General features: G+C 40.1%; 1 protein-coding gene across 1 annotated transcript in view; it reads right to left on the bottom strand.

Annotated features, from left to right (window-relative positions):
* The window catches only part of LOC132915225 (protein patched), an 84,850-nt gene extending 70,241 nt beyond the window's left edge, over positions 1 to 14,609 (bottom strand). Inside the window, exon 1 of the mRNA XM_060974987.1 lies at positions 12,688 to 14,609. Coding sequence (XP_060830970.1) covers positions 12,688 to 12,906 — 219 coding nt within the window. The 5' untranslated portion in view covers positions 12,907 to 14,609. The remainder of the gene's footprint in view (positions 1 to 12,687) is intronic.
* Positions 14,610 to 14,963: the final 354 nt, after the last annotated feature.

Here is a 14,963-nt window from a genome sequence, read left to right as displayed (position 1 = left end):
GTTGCGCGCGTCAGAAACGGCCCTGGACTGTACAGAATTATTTCCTTACGTAGGTAAAAGTGGCGGGAAAAAGTTCGCGCCACACGTACGCCGGGTCTCGTTTTCTACAGGTTACACGCGTGTGCGCTCGCGGCTACGACATGCGACTCGCCAGATAAACGAATAGGTTGTTGCGGTAGGTACCGGCTGCAAAGTGTCCGCAAGAAACTCGATCCGACTGGCGCTCTAATCGGTCGAAGAATTCCAACAGCGGCGAGTATCTATTGAAAAGGAAAAGCCACGGGTAAACGAGCTTCCTCCGCCTTCTATCTCGCATTGACCTCGTATCTGGTCGGGTTATTCTAAGAGTCGACGCCACTTCGTCTTCTCATTCTAGCCTTACGGATATTTAGCGAAATAAGTTTTGTAATTATTTCGAAGCTAGCAATTAGCGTGGCTTAACTACCATCACGCAACTACTACCACCACGCCTGCCACTTACTACGTCACTTTCAGCCTCTTCCTACATCCTACTTCTAAAACTAAAACAGCAAAACCTACATAACCTGCAAGACAATGTGGCAGAGGAAAAAAGAAAAGGAGAAAACAGCTGGTTTCTCTGGTAATTTCATAATCGGTTAGCCCCTGCACCAACAAAGTCTACATGTGCAGCATTGCAACGTTCAAGCGATAGGTAAACTGCATCAATCAGGTACTGACCCTACGCAAAGGAGCCAGCGGGCTCGAGTGGTTTGCAGCAAGCAAGGGGCGTGTATCCTTCAGCGAGGATGAAAGGGTCTGGGCCGACCCGGCGTCCCCTAATCCCATCCATTTCGCTCTGACTTATTTCGTCGACGCTTGCCGGCGGATTTGCGCCATTAGAAACGGACCAGAGACCGACACTCTCGTTTACATCAACGATTTCTTTCAGATTTTTCGCGCGAGAATATTCTCCCTCTTTTATATTCATTTGACACGGTCACAGCTTCCAGGTCGGGCAGATGAAAAGCCGCGTGAAAAGGAAGAGTGTGGCGTATCGGAAGCGACACAACGAACGTCTGTCTGCGAACTTTCGGCAACCGACAGAGCAGCGTTTGTCCGTGCTGGAACAGTAGGTTGCGCTTTCAGCGCGTTTCTTGCGAAATTAACGCGACGTGACGCCAACTTTCTCACTTGAAATATCGCGCATCCACGGCCGGATCAATCGCATCCTTTTACGTACAAACTTCTAATAGTAATAATAATTGCATCGTATCTATCTTTCTCGGCTTCGTATATTGGATTGGCAATATTATTACGTAGAGTGAGAGCAATTTATAGAAAATGTATAATATATAAATGTGTATAATAATGTATCAAATATCCAGAGTATAGTGGATTTTCTGATATTTCATAGGCAGACGAATTTTCTAAAGCAGTTTTCGTATTTTCTGTTATATTCACGGACAAGTGAGTTTGCACAGAAATCCGCAGTCTAACGATTAGATTGAGATATTGATGAGATGAGATGAGATAAAACACTTCGAAGTCTACGTGACGATGTTGACACTGCACATGTGTAAATGTTATATAATATATATATGAAAAAACGTTGCACGTTGTGTGTAAATATATCTCTTCTACTATTTGGGTTGGGTTAGGTTAGCAGTGATGGCGGTCAGGCGGCCGAGGGCCGCCAGTTGCTGGAAGGGTGGCGCTAGGGGCAATGGCCTCCTCTAGCGCCAAATTAATCAGTTAGGAAATGGCTACCGCAACAGCAGAGTGTCCATGAGGATTTCTCCACGTAAAAAAAAAGAGGTTAGGTTGGCAATAGGTTATTGCAGATTTTGTCATTATCACCTAATGGCAAAATCCACAATCACTTAGTTTCCATGGAAATATGAAACTGAAGCAAAGTTGGAAATCCGAGCGCGTAATTAACACGTGCGCCACGAGTTTCTAAGCTGAGTGTCGCTGTCTTTTTTCACGTCTTCGTCATTGTCGTCATCGTCGTCGTGGAGAGGCGGTGCTCTTTCGGCCAGCGTGCTCTGCTTCACCCTCTGCACGGTTACGAGGGCCTCTTTCGTAGGTATTATTAGTGTAAAAGCCTCACACGTAGTGTCGGCGCCCTTTAATCTCACTCGGACGAACGGAGCCGACGCAACGTGCGTGAATGTACAGCATTGTGGTCTCGCTGCCTTGGATAGGGGGATTTCAGCTTTCAGCTGCCACAAATTAAGACGCGATTATAAAATAGTACGGTGCTGCCGCTTCTTCCATCTTTTGCTCTTCCTGGCTTCTCGCTTTTATCTTTCATCTCGGTTTCCCGAGACCTTTTCGCTATAGCTTGGGCAACTTCAAAACGAAGAAAATTGGCTCGAGATAAATGGCACTTTATGTCGAGTGAAATAACGAACTTTGTCGAGCTTCGCTTCTTACTCCGCGTAAATTTCGCATCGTGAGTCAAGGGTTGTAAGTTTAAAGCTGTGAGTAATCCGACATGGCTGCTTCTAATTTTTAATCTCGTACTATTGGGCTGGCAACTAAGTGATTGCGGATTTTACCATTAGGTGGTAATGACAAAATTCGCAATCACTTAGTTGCCATTACCACCTAATGGTAAAATCCGCAATCACCTAGTTGCCAACCCAATAGAAGTATATACAAATGTAATTTTTTTTATTTCAATTACTCTTAGCTGATTATTAACCTTTCACACCGCCACGTTTAATAACTTCGTAAACTAATCGATCGATAAGACCCATTCACATCGTCGCAAATTTTTATTTGATCATTTACCTGTTTGTGATTATTTATTGCCTGCAGAGAAAAGTATATCTTTCTTCGAAACATTTTTCTACAACCTTCCAATCTTTCGTATTTCACTTCCTAAAATCAACCCTAACCTAAACAATGTAACATCGAGAAAATTCCACAACCTTTCTTATACCACTCGTCAACGATGCTTGACACTGTCAAAGACGACCACAAGACTCGCATGATGTAGAATAAACAACACGAACAACTAAAATAAAAAAATTACATTTCAACTTGCAGATTACACGTTTGCGTCCCAAGAACATACCAATAGTCAGTCATTTCCGAAAGGAATTACGAAGTGAAAAACATTTGTAAAACTCGCTTGGCTGTTACCGTTGTAGCGTGAGAATCGTCGGCTGACAGTGTCGCACCGAACGGAATCTAAAGTCCCGATCGAACTTCGTGCAAAGTGCTGTTCACGAGCGCATTCTACCTGTTCCCCTTTAAACTTCAAACAGCCTGAAATTACCAGCACGAATTGCGTAACGAATGTCTTCTCGTGCTTGCCAACCAAGAGGCGAAAAAAGTATTTTATAAGGAGTCAACAGGCACGCAGGAACGTCAGTCGGCCGCTGCTTATGCGGAAATATGATCGCGTGGCTGTGCATAAGCGAACGATTGTGTATAGGAGGAGGTGGTGCAGGAGGTCGAGGTCGTTGCCTGTAACTGAATCATCCTCGAGGACGGTAAACAAATTGGAGTAAGTGGAGTCTCGTCGCGATGATGCATGCGCACGTGCGCGCGTGCGCGCGCACCACACAGGTACACGTACGATGAGATCGCGTCGTACAGTCGATCGATGCGTGTTCGAGCGCAGCGTAAACGCCGCCTTTGCGTATTTCCGGTCCGCGGCTGTCCACCGCTACCGCCAAGCAGGATCAAGGTCGCGCATTTTGTATGCAAATTCGTTATTATTCTCACGAACGCGTAATGTATGACATGTACAGCGTGCGGCTGAAAGGCACGAGGTGATTCCTTGTGGAAAAATAGGAAGAAAATGTGGGATGAAAGTTTTTCCTGCGGAGCTTACTTTCCGGGAAATTCAAGTTCACAAATTTGTTCAGCATCGGGTCGTACGGAAAGTTGGTTTCGATTTACATTTCCACCCGATATACATTTATCGACGTATATAGGTGTTCTTTCGTTTCACAAAGTTTCTCCGTCTTTCACGCAATTCGAATATTTCATTCTTCAAGAACTTGCCAGGTTTTTCGACGAGAAGCTCCTCCATATGATTTTTTACGGCGATCAAATTCCTTAAAAGTCGGAACGAAATTTTCGGGCGAACCGATATATTTACATTTGTCTAATTACCGACTGAGTATGAGCAAACCACTGATAGGATGATATACTAGATGCGAAAGTAAGCCAGAAATGTAGAATAAAATTTGTCCGCTTGGGGCTTCAGGTTAAATAGAAACACCGAATGACGGTGACTGCATTTAAAAATTCTCATTACTTTTCCAATTTCCCCAATTCTCCAGTCGCTTTAGAACGAAGCATAATGTTGTAAGACGTAATTGGCTTCTGTTTGTTGTATATAATTATTGTATATATCGTGTCTACTATTACTGTACATTAAAGTATATATAATGTACATATAATGTATATTAATTATTGTATACATAATTTATATTAGATATATGTTGCATATGATGTATATGTATAATATAACATGTACGCATACAATGTATATGTAATGTATATTAATGTACATAACAATTATTGTACATATAATTTATATCAAATGTATGTTGCATATATATATAACATAATATATATATATATAAATATAACATGATATATATATATATATGTTGTGTATATATATATATATATAACATAATATAACATGTACACATATAATGTATATATAATGTATATTAGTGTACACAATAATTGTCGTATACATAATTTTGCATATAATTAGTGTACGTAATGTACATCAAATATATATTGTATATGATATGTGTGTATGTAATGTGTATATATAATGTATATTAATGTATACCAATGTACACAATAATTATCGTATACATTTTGCATATAATTACTATACGTAATGTACATCACATATATATTGTATATGATATGTATGTATGTAATGTGTATATATAACGTATATTAATGTACATAATAATTATCGTATACATAATTGTGCATATAATTAGTGTACGTAATGTACATCAAATATATATTGTAAATGATATGTGTGTATGTAATGTGTATATTAATGTATACCAATATATAACTAATTGTGCATAATTGTTTGCTCTAATTTTTCCGTAATATGGTTACACTATCGACGAAAAGCTGGTCGTTCGCAACTAAATACGAACACACCGCTCTACAAGATGCTCGCGGCAGGCGATTCATTTCGATTCGATAAAAGAAAAACGATCACAAAGACGAAAAATTATGCGAAATAGTTAATTATTACATGACCCAAGGGTGTCCCGTGGTTTGGTTCGCGGAACGAGTATATGCGTGCGAGTATGCAGGCAGAGGAATCGTAAGGGCAGTGGCCGTGACTGACTGACTCATCCGTCATGAACGCGGGGCGCACTGCACGGCGAGCGGCTCTCCCTTTTCAGGCCGACGCGACGCGACGCGACGAGAAAAGTGGAGCGTCGACCCCGAACAACGCGCCTCTTTTTTCTCCCTCTTGTCTCGATAACGCCCGGCCGCTACTCTCGCCACTTCTCACCGATACCGTCCCTCGCACCGCCGCCCATTCTGCAACCGCGTAAACGATAAAGCAGCGGCGCGATCGGCTCCGCTTTATTCGCACCGCGATCGCCTTGGGTGGCGACCGGCAAGTTTGTCCCTCGCGGAGGTACACTACCGGTCGAAAGTTTCCAGCTGCTACATACATCTTTCGCATAAAACAACTACGATCGTCAAATCGTCGTGTCCACTTTGCCGATGTGTAATCCGATACAATTTGAAGGGAAACGACAACCTGGAATATTTCGATATCTTGCGGACAGATCTTTCGCCAGTGTTTTATTTCTATGCGAGTGAAGCAACTTTCTAACGATTGATATTTAATTTTGAAAACAGAGAAACACGTTCTCTACCGAATGGACATCGTTAATGGGGCTGTTAACTGGAAGCAGTTCAGAGCCGAGAGGCAACAATTAAATAAATAAAAAATAATTTCGAAATTTCGACCAACAACGTGCCTCTTCTCTAGTTTCAGAGTTTTGAGAATTTTATTTCACCTGCCAGCAATTACGCTTCATTTCTTCGTTTTTAATGGCAATTAACCGCTAAGTAAGCAAGTTTCTCTAACTTGCATCGTTTCCACACATTTCTCGATTACATATTTCCTCTTCAAGTGATATCGAGGCTTCTTTCAAAAGAATCCCACCAATCTGCTTACTTGGTGTATATCGGTCAATGTTGGTAGCATGATGGTCGAGAAAAATTGACCACGATTATAATAAAACACGTGCATTACTTTCAATTGCTCTTGGCTCACCGAAGATACCTAATATGTAAGTATATCTATAATAACAGGCGAACCGAGTGTCAGTTCTCGAGAACGTTTTGCTCGAGCTAGTCTCTCTCTCTCTCTCTCTCTCTCTCTCTCTCTCTCTCTCTGGGTGGTCACACACGAGCAGTTTCCACGTCATGGATGTACCGGCTTATCTGGACGAAGTAAGTTGATGGTTGAGCGAACGTAACTCTCAAACGATCGTCAACATTCGGAGAAGCATCATCCACGGAGTTTTTGTTCCGAGTTATTACATCGACTCGTCGTTTCTTTTTTTAATTAAAAATAGAATGGAACAAAGCAGCAGATATTATAACATCGAGTGCTATGTTATGCAAAACGTGTAAAGCAATTATTCGAATTTATTGTCCATGAAAAATTGGAGATACGTGTTTCTCATTTATTTTCTAATTCATACAAATACTATTAAACGTGTTTACTATATAAACTCTACGAAATACTATGCACGTATAATACGAGATTTTACCATTAAGTGGTAATAACAAAATCTGCAAATCACTTAGTTGCCAACCGAATATATGTACGTCATACTCTTATTAATAATCTCCAACGAGTTCTATAGAAATACGATGCATCTTATGATATTTAATAAATATTGAACTTACTTAATTATCACCATATGAATAGGATGTAAGTGCAGCGAAGTGGCAATGAACGAGTACCGATTGCAGATATTATGCAAACGTTATATGGCAACCGTGAAAGTACCATGCGAATGTTATGTCAATATTAATGGACGAGTAGATGGCGTAAGAATACAATTACTATGATAGGGGACGTGTATCATGAACAGCGCATAGTATAGGAAACGTGAAGGATGAATGAAATTTTGAAATAAGATGAGTGATTTGCGACAATCTTTAAGAGTGTTATTAACATATTACCGGCGCGGCAAATTAACGTGAATAAATGGTAATTCCGATGCAATTTTGCATTCCATTGCTGCAGGCGTATATTTATACGTGGCATCGTACAAGGGAAATTAATGAAGAAGGGAAAACACGAAGTTAAATTGCGATATCTCATAAGCACTTAAGAAAATTTACGAACATTAATTTTCACGGTAGATTAACGCGGATACGTGAAAATTCCCGTGGAATCCTTCACCCTGTAACGTAATTACGTATCCATGCGCAGCGTTACACGGAATAAATGAATACAAAAGGGGCAATATATGAATAAATTACGATACTCTTCTAGATAGTCAGTAATCCCTTTGTTGCTGTAACCATTTTCGTAACAAACCAACGAATGTATATTTTTTATTTATATTATCTGAGTGAGAAATAAATTTGAGTAATACATGCCAACGTATCGTTAAATTTTCCTTTCTTTTATAGTTAAACAATGCAATACAAAGGAAATATATATATATTATATTGTATTATATTACAATTAATTATATATATTTAAAGGATGCAAAGTAACTCAGACTTTTTATGAAAAAATAAGGCTTCCGAAATTTTTGTATATACATATCAGTACATTTTTCATTTGATATTAACGCTTTTTGTTTGAAACATTTTGTTTAAATTGTCAGAACCAACTCAAGTATCGTTTGTGTTTGCGTTTATGTTTGTGCCTATGTTGTGTCTATATTTATGCCTGTTTGTGTCTATGCTTCTGTTTATGTTTGTGTCTATATTTATATCAATGATTATGTTTGTATCTATGTTTATGTCAATGTTTATATTTATGTCAATGTTTATGTTTATGTCAATGTTTATTTTTTTATCTATGTTTATGTCAATGTTTATATTTATATTTATGTCAATGTTTATATTTATGTTTATGTCAATGTTTATATTTATGTTTATGTCAATGTTTATGTTTGTGTCTATATTTATGTCTATGTTTATAGTTGTGTCTATGTTTATGTCAATGTTTATATTTATATTTATGTCAATGTTTATATTTATGTTTGTGTCAATGTTTATGTTTATATTTATGTCAATGTTTATGTCTATGTTTATGTTTGTGTCTATGTTAATGTTTATGTCTATGTTTATATTCGTATATATGTTTGTATCTATGTTTATCTCTATGTTTATGTTTGTGTCTATATTACATATGTAGGATCTTTACTACCATTAGTCCATTTACAATAAATGGATTAAACAGGAAACGATGGTTGTTTAACGTGAACTAATCACAATAACGTGTTATAATTAATACAACTAGATACTTAATTTGCAACTCTCATCACCACGGACCCAACAGTCTCTCGACAACGCTAGCAACACTCTCTCGACAACGCAATTCGCACTCTCTGGCTTCTCAACTCGCACTACTGTTAATTCGCTTATGTCCCTTAGCCTTCTCTTTTGTCTTAGCCTCATGTATTTTATTTTAGCCCCACCACGCACATATTCCGCAACCGTTTGTTTATAATTCGCCCGAAACCCCCCAGGCTCCTCGTCCATGATACTACACATATATAAAATTATATATAATAATTCTATACATATACAGAAAAGATATCAAACCGTCATTCACAACAAGATGTTAAACAGAGATCATAAAATATGACAAACGTGTAACTCATAAAAATTCTACAATCTCTGGAGCCAAATTTTTTTAACGAAACACCACACGTTTCCTTAATTTTATTCCACAAATGGAATATTAAAATAGAAGAGAATATCAGCTTTTGATAAATCCATCGAAAAGGAGAAGTATAAGAGAGAAATGACTAACGATAGAGAAAAATACCATGGTAAAATAAGTCTTCTTTTTTTTTTTTTTTTTTTCTTTTTAAGTTCATTAAGTTATCGTGAATATGTGGGAGCTGTTGAAGAAACTAGTTCCCAACGGAAAGCAGAAGAAATTGTTAATTGGAATCCTCGGAAGGAACGTGAAAATAGAAGAGGTGTTTCTTACTTTACGATAGTTCCAGATAATCTCACCGTCTATATGGCGATTCGATAGAACTCGTTTCTTCAATGAAATGAGTGCCAGCGATTCATGTACGCTCTTCGTTCCTCTGCATTTACATAAAGAAACGAGTTGTTCAGAGATACATAATTTGTTTCCAGATTACGTTGTATCGAAAATTATTATCGCGAATGATAATACTTGATTATACAGGCTTTGACAAAGTAAGAAATCTTTCGACAAACAACGTCTCAGCATTATCCTTGGATAGATAACAATTTTGATAATTACTAGAAAATGAAACTATCAAGAAATAAGTATGTTATTTTGGTCTATCAACTACCACAATTGTATTTATCTATTCACAAGAGTAACCTAATTTTAATTTTTAATTACAGTAATTATAGTTTCAGTAACGAACTATCGGTTAAATAAAAATTTTAATTTAAATATTTAAAGATTTCTTAGTAAAAAAACAAAAAAAAAAAATACTGCAACAGTGATACGAGAATAAAACCGTAACGAAAGAAGACAGTTTACAAAGCAGACAGTGTTACAATATTAAATGTATTTGTACAGGCGTTTGATATAGGCAACGATAATCTTATCTTATTTCGCTTCAGATTACAACGACACTGTGTTTCATTTGCGAAGTTCAGTTTTTGTTATTGCACGCCATACTACGCGGGATAAATACGTTTATGTAAATACAACTGGAATATTCCTCGAACGAATTGCCAAATACGTAAACGTTACCTTTATCACGTGCATTTGTAATTCCATTTGTGCACTGCGTTCTTCCTAGAATTCCAACACAAATACTTTGTCTAAGCGGAAAATCAATATACCAATAGCGAAAGAGTAAAAGCAATATATATATTGGCTTGGTAATTAGTAATGGCGGCTTCCGCCATTGCCATCTAATGACAAAAGCCACAAACTCTTAGTTGCCAAGCCAATATATTCGTTCGAGAAACAACGAGAATAAACTGGCTTTTAGTCTCGTCACCATTTATCCGATTAATTTTCCTTTATCATAAATGGAATCTTATAATTCCTCGAAAGAAATGGTCCCCTTCGATGTTTCATTAAAATTAGTCTAATCGTTGTGCTATCGAGAAAGAAAGTCGTTTAAGGAACCTTCCACACCTGTTCTGCGGTAAAATGACTTTGATTCAAATTATTCCCTTAACGTGGCTACCTTGTACACGAACCTGTATCGTTTCTCTGACATACGCTATCTTCCTCATCTAAATGAATTACTCTGTCCAAGGGGCTACCTTCGTTAATATATTTACCAGTAGCGTCCCAACGGTATTTCTCAGTCGTTGCACCTCGGTTCATCAGATAAAAGCGGAGATTACGAGAAGGCTAGACAAGGAGACAGCGAACTGAAACGTGGATCGAGTGACAGAAGGTGTTCGAAGTTCGACCAGCTACTACCAGGGGGTGTGTTTTAGTCTTCTTAGAAAAGCCGAAGGAAGGGCCTGTCGTCGAAAGCCTGCTCTAGAGTTCTGTTTCGAAAGGCGATAGGGCCTGTGTTCATGTGCCGCGCACATTCAGTCTAGCGTTCGAGATGGAAAGATCTCGAGGAGCGATCTCAGTGTCGCAAGACTACTTCGGAGATCGTCTTCATCGTCCGAGGAGGGATATTTTTTTTCTTTTCCTCTTTAAGGGAACCCAGAGGTTCGTGTCGTTGGAAAACAAGGGGGATGCATATTCTTTCGACAGGAAGTCGATCCTTCGTCGATCTACACTTCACAACCTTTCTTATGTCTTTCTTTCGTCATCCGCCGCTAAGGTCTCACCTTGGAAAACACGTCTGCGGACCACCCGCGTGTGTGAAAGTTTACAGCTAGCTGGCAGAGAATTTAGAGAGCAGCCGTTCGTGGAAAGGGTAGGCTCCTATGGTACGTGCATCGTGTGGCCACGGACCATTGTTCTAGATAAACTCTTCCGGATAAAATAAACTCTTTGCTCGGACGATAACATCGGTCGCTACACCGCTCCACTCCCTTCCACGTGTCTCATATCTTTATGCGGAAACGAACAACGCGTTTGCACTGGCTACTCCTCAGATAAGCGGACGGCCAAGTAGCCCTAGAGAAGCGAATCGAGGCGATAGACGCGACAACACGCAATAATATACGTTCTAGTGACATTGTCCTACTTTAGTAACTTTCTATGTTGGCAACGATCTTAATACGTTTCCCAGGCGATCTGGTCGATTTACGTGCGAAACGTTTAACGAGAGTTCGTCAATTTGTATAAATGCTAAAAAATAATTGTATAAATGTAAAGGCAATGAACTATAAAGAAATCTTTTCTTCTCTATCCGTAAGTAGAAGTATCTTTACGTTAATGCAGATAAATAACGACAAATATTGCACTTTATAGTAAACGACAAACGATACCATAGGATTGTCCTATTTAAATTCCTCAAATTCCTTCGCATGTTTGCAAAAGTAAAATCCAAAATATTCTTTTATTTGTTTGTCCAATTACTCCTAACACGATCGCGCTTCTTTTCATTCTCGAATTAAAAATCGTCATTAGGATGGAACACGAAGAATCGATTAGAGATATAATCCGAGGGGAATTTTCGATGCATAGAACACGCGAGCTGCGTATCGTTAATCACATGTATCGCGGAATAGCCGATAGAAATCTCGCTGTTATCGCGTCTTAGAGGTGGTCGAAACGAGTGGCGTATTATCTGTGTCTAGTTAGCTAAGCAGCCTCCGTGGAGACACCGATGCCCGCATAACCCGCAGAGAACGTGTATCTCATCGATCAGATGGCTCACGATAGGAAAAGCACTCACTACTCGAACGTCGACCTAAGAACCGTCGGGCCTGTGCGCGAGACTTACTACTCTCTCCGCTTATTCTCTTCTTTTTACGCCGGTCCGCAGATTATACGATAACCTACACGCATCTATCTTTTCTCTAAAGAGAAATCTATCGTTTCTCTCGAGGTTACTGGCAATGATTACTGATAATATCGTTATATCATTGGCAATGTGAGATATCCTGATAACGATTAGTATTTGATTAATAGCACGGTACATAGCATAACGCAGTATGGTCTGTGTGCGGTACATGGTTTACTCTGAAACGCAAGAATTTCTTTCCATAGCGTGTTGTCGGTTATAAGAAATAGTTTTCCACTACAAAAACAACGAAAGGTCGCTATAGCCGGCGAGATTTTACATTTCTATTTTAACGACGTGAAGGTTGTAATAGAGCGCTTGAGAAGCATTTCAGGGAGTAAGAAAACAAAGGAAAAAAACGTAGATGGAACGGACGAAAATTACTTTGAGCAGAGAATTACCTCGAATAGAGAAATATCTTGTTTTTCCAATCGCTAATAATGTCCTATAACGTTACTGTATTTTTCTTCTAATTTTTATTATACGTGACAGTTGCTTCTATCTCGCGATTTCGCCTTGAATATGAAAATTATCATCACGCAGTGATAACTAAAGAAAATTTGTTGGCAAAAAGGTAACTTACCTTCTCGAGCTGATCTAACGCTATCGCCGCGTCGGTCCAGCTTGGCCTGATATAAAGATCCGACTCGTGTCGTTGTTTCGCGTTCTCCACGGTTTTGGCATTCTTCTCACTGTGATTTTTCGTAGCACATCCATTCTGCGACGATTGCGAACCTTGAAGGCACTGAGAACCAGAAGGGCGTCCCGCTAGGATCCCTGTAGGGCCGGACGCAGAAACCATGATCCGTCATACATTCGCCCCGGCACAATCCACAGTATGATTATTTTTAATCTTAATCCCCTCCAATGTGACGTTTTTCTTTCCGGCAGACTTTTCGTCGGTTCTCCTCCTCCCTCGACTTACACGTATATTGTAACGTTACCGAACGCGATACGGGACGTTTTACGATACACGAACAAGGCACGAACACGAAAGAGAAATGGAGAAAGGAAGAAAAGGGAATGATTCCACTCTGCACACTCGTTAGAAACCGCGGTTGCACGTAATTCTCGCACGAACCTTTCCAGAAACACTTGTCACAGCACACGTTCAGTCGGTGTTTCTTGTTTACCGCGCAATTCCTCGACACCGTACACATGCGACGGGCACGATAATCGAAATTCGCGCACGAGGTACACACAATTTCTTCTGCGCATGCGCAGATGTATCATGCCCATCGATGGGATACGCACAAAACGGACCGAGTATCGGTTTTTAGGTTAGCTTCGTACCACCGTAGAAGAGTAAATACGTGACTGCTGTCTCTTCACCAATTCGTCTCGTCGTTCTGTCTCTTTCTCTATCCCTGTGTTTCGCTTTTCTACTTGCATGCGGGATCCTCGTACTCCCTCTCTCTTCTGTATCTCCCTCTCGCGGGATTCACAGTACCGCCGACAAGCACGAGGGCGCACACGCGAGTTTGCTTGTTTTGAAATATCACGCGACAACCGGGGCAAGAGTGTTGCCTGATCGTACTACAACGTTTTCGCGGGAAACAGTCACGCTCAAGCACCACACGTGCCTCTTACTGTGTCATAGAAGCAAAATAAACGCGTACGCCTCGACGTTTAACGATCAAATCGATTCACCGTGTCTTTTCTATCGACACAATACTGGCATGGCACGCAGTCACGCGCACTTCGGTGTCACTGTCACAATCGTTGTCACTTGACACAGTTAGATCTCGTTCGAATATGCACACTACGCTCGAGGAAATTCGCCACGGCTACCGAATTCGTATAAACGCGGCAGTGACGAGCATCCGGTTTACGCAAGGAGGCGTAGGCGACGTGAGAGTACGAGAGTGTTCCACAGTTCAACAACGGCAGCTGGAAACTCTCGTTAAAGTCTAGCTATCTCTCTGTCACGCGTTCTAAAACGACGACGTCGACGTCGTCGTGGTCGGACACCGGCGTACACGACCGCCACTTAGAGCAGTCTAAGTCCGTACTAAGCGAAATGCGGTGCCACATTTCTTTCGTGGCCTGCCTTCAGCGCCGGCCATAGTTGACGGCCCCCCTCCAACAGCGCCACTCGCCGAGATCGGGCTGCACAAACATTCAGGACCGTAATTCGACGCGCATGCTTCAATGAATTTTGGGTCTCGTCCACCAAATTTATGATTCTGCATTTTTTTGTAATAACGATTTCAGAAGATACAACGACGGATAATACAAATTACGAAGACAATTTCCATCCATAATCGACGTGATAATAGCGATATAACGTTTTATATATAAGCTTATCTATATCATTATTTATAAACGTTGAAATAACTTTAGCAATTTCATATTTAATACCTCTACGTAATCGTACAAGTTACTTGTATTTCTGTTAAGTATAACATTTGAAAATTATCTCTTCACCGTATATCATGACACAATATCCTATACCAATTTTGTTTTCTAATCAAAGTACGTATCAATACCTTTTACATCATGTACGTTTCATTTACACTATCATAAATGAATAAGGCGAAAAACTTTAAACAAATTACGATTCATCGTAAGAGACTTATCGTATATCCCAATTTTCGCGGCAGAGCGATACGTCACTGCAGGTACCGATGACGTCGGAGCCGAAATAAGCCGAGTTTGGCCGAAGTGATCGGAACTCGTTCGTGATTGGTTGAATCGGCGTGGCGTTCTACGTTGCTAGGATACGGCGATGTGCCATCAGAAGGGGTGCAGGGGGCTCGACGCAGGACCACACACGCGGTACCATTTCCCCTCGAGCAAAAACATTACCCACACATGGCAGTGACTACGTGACACGCACGAGACACACAACGCCGCTTA

Source organism: Bombus pascuorum, chromosome 16, assembly GCF_905332965.1.
Source record: "Bombus pascuorum chromosome 16, iyBomPasc1.1, whole genome shotgun sequence".
Taxonomy (NCBI): Eukaryota; Metazoa; Arthropoda; class Insecta; order Hymenoptera; family Apidae; genus Bombus; species Bombus pascuorum.
This window is presented reverse-complemented; position numbering and strand designations above follow the sequence as displayed.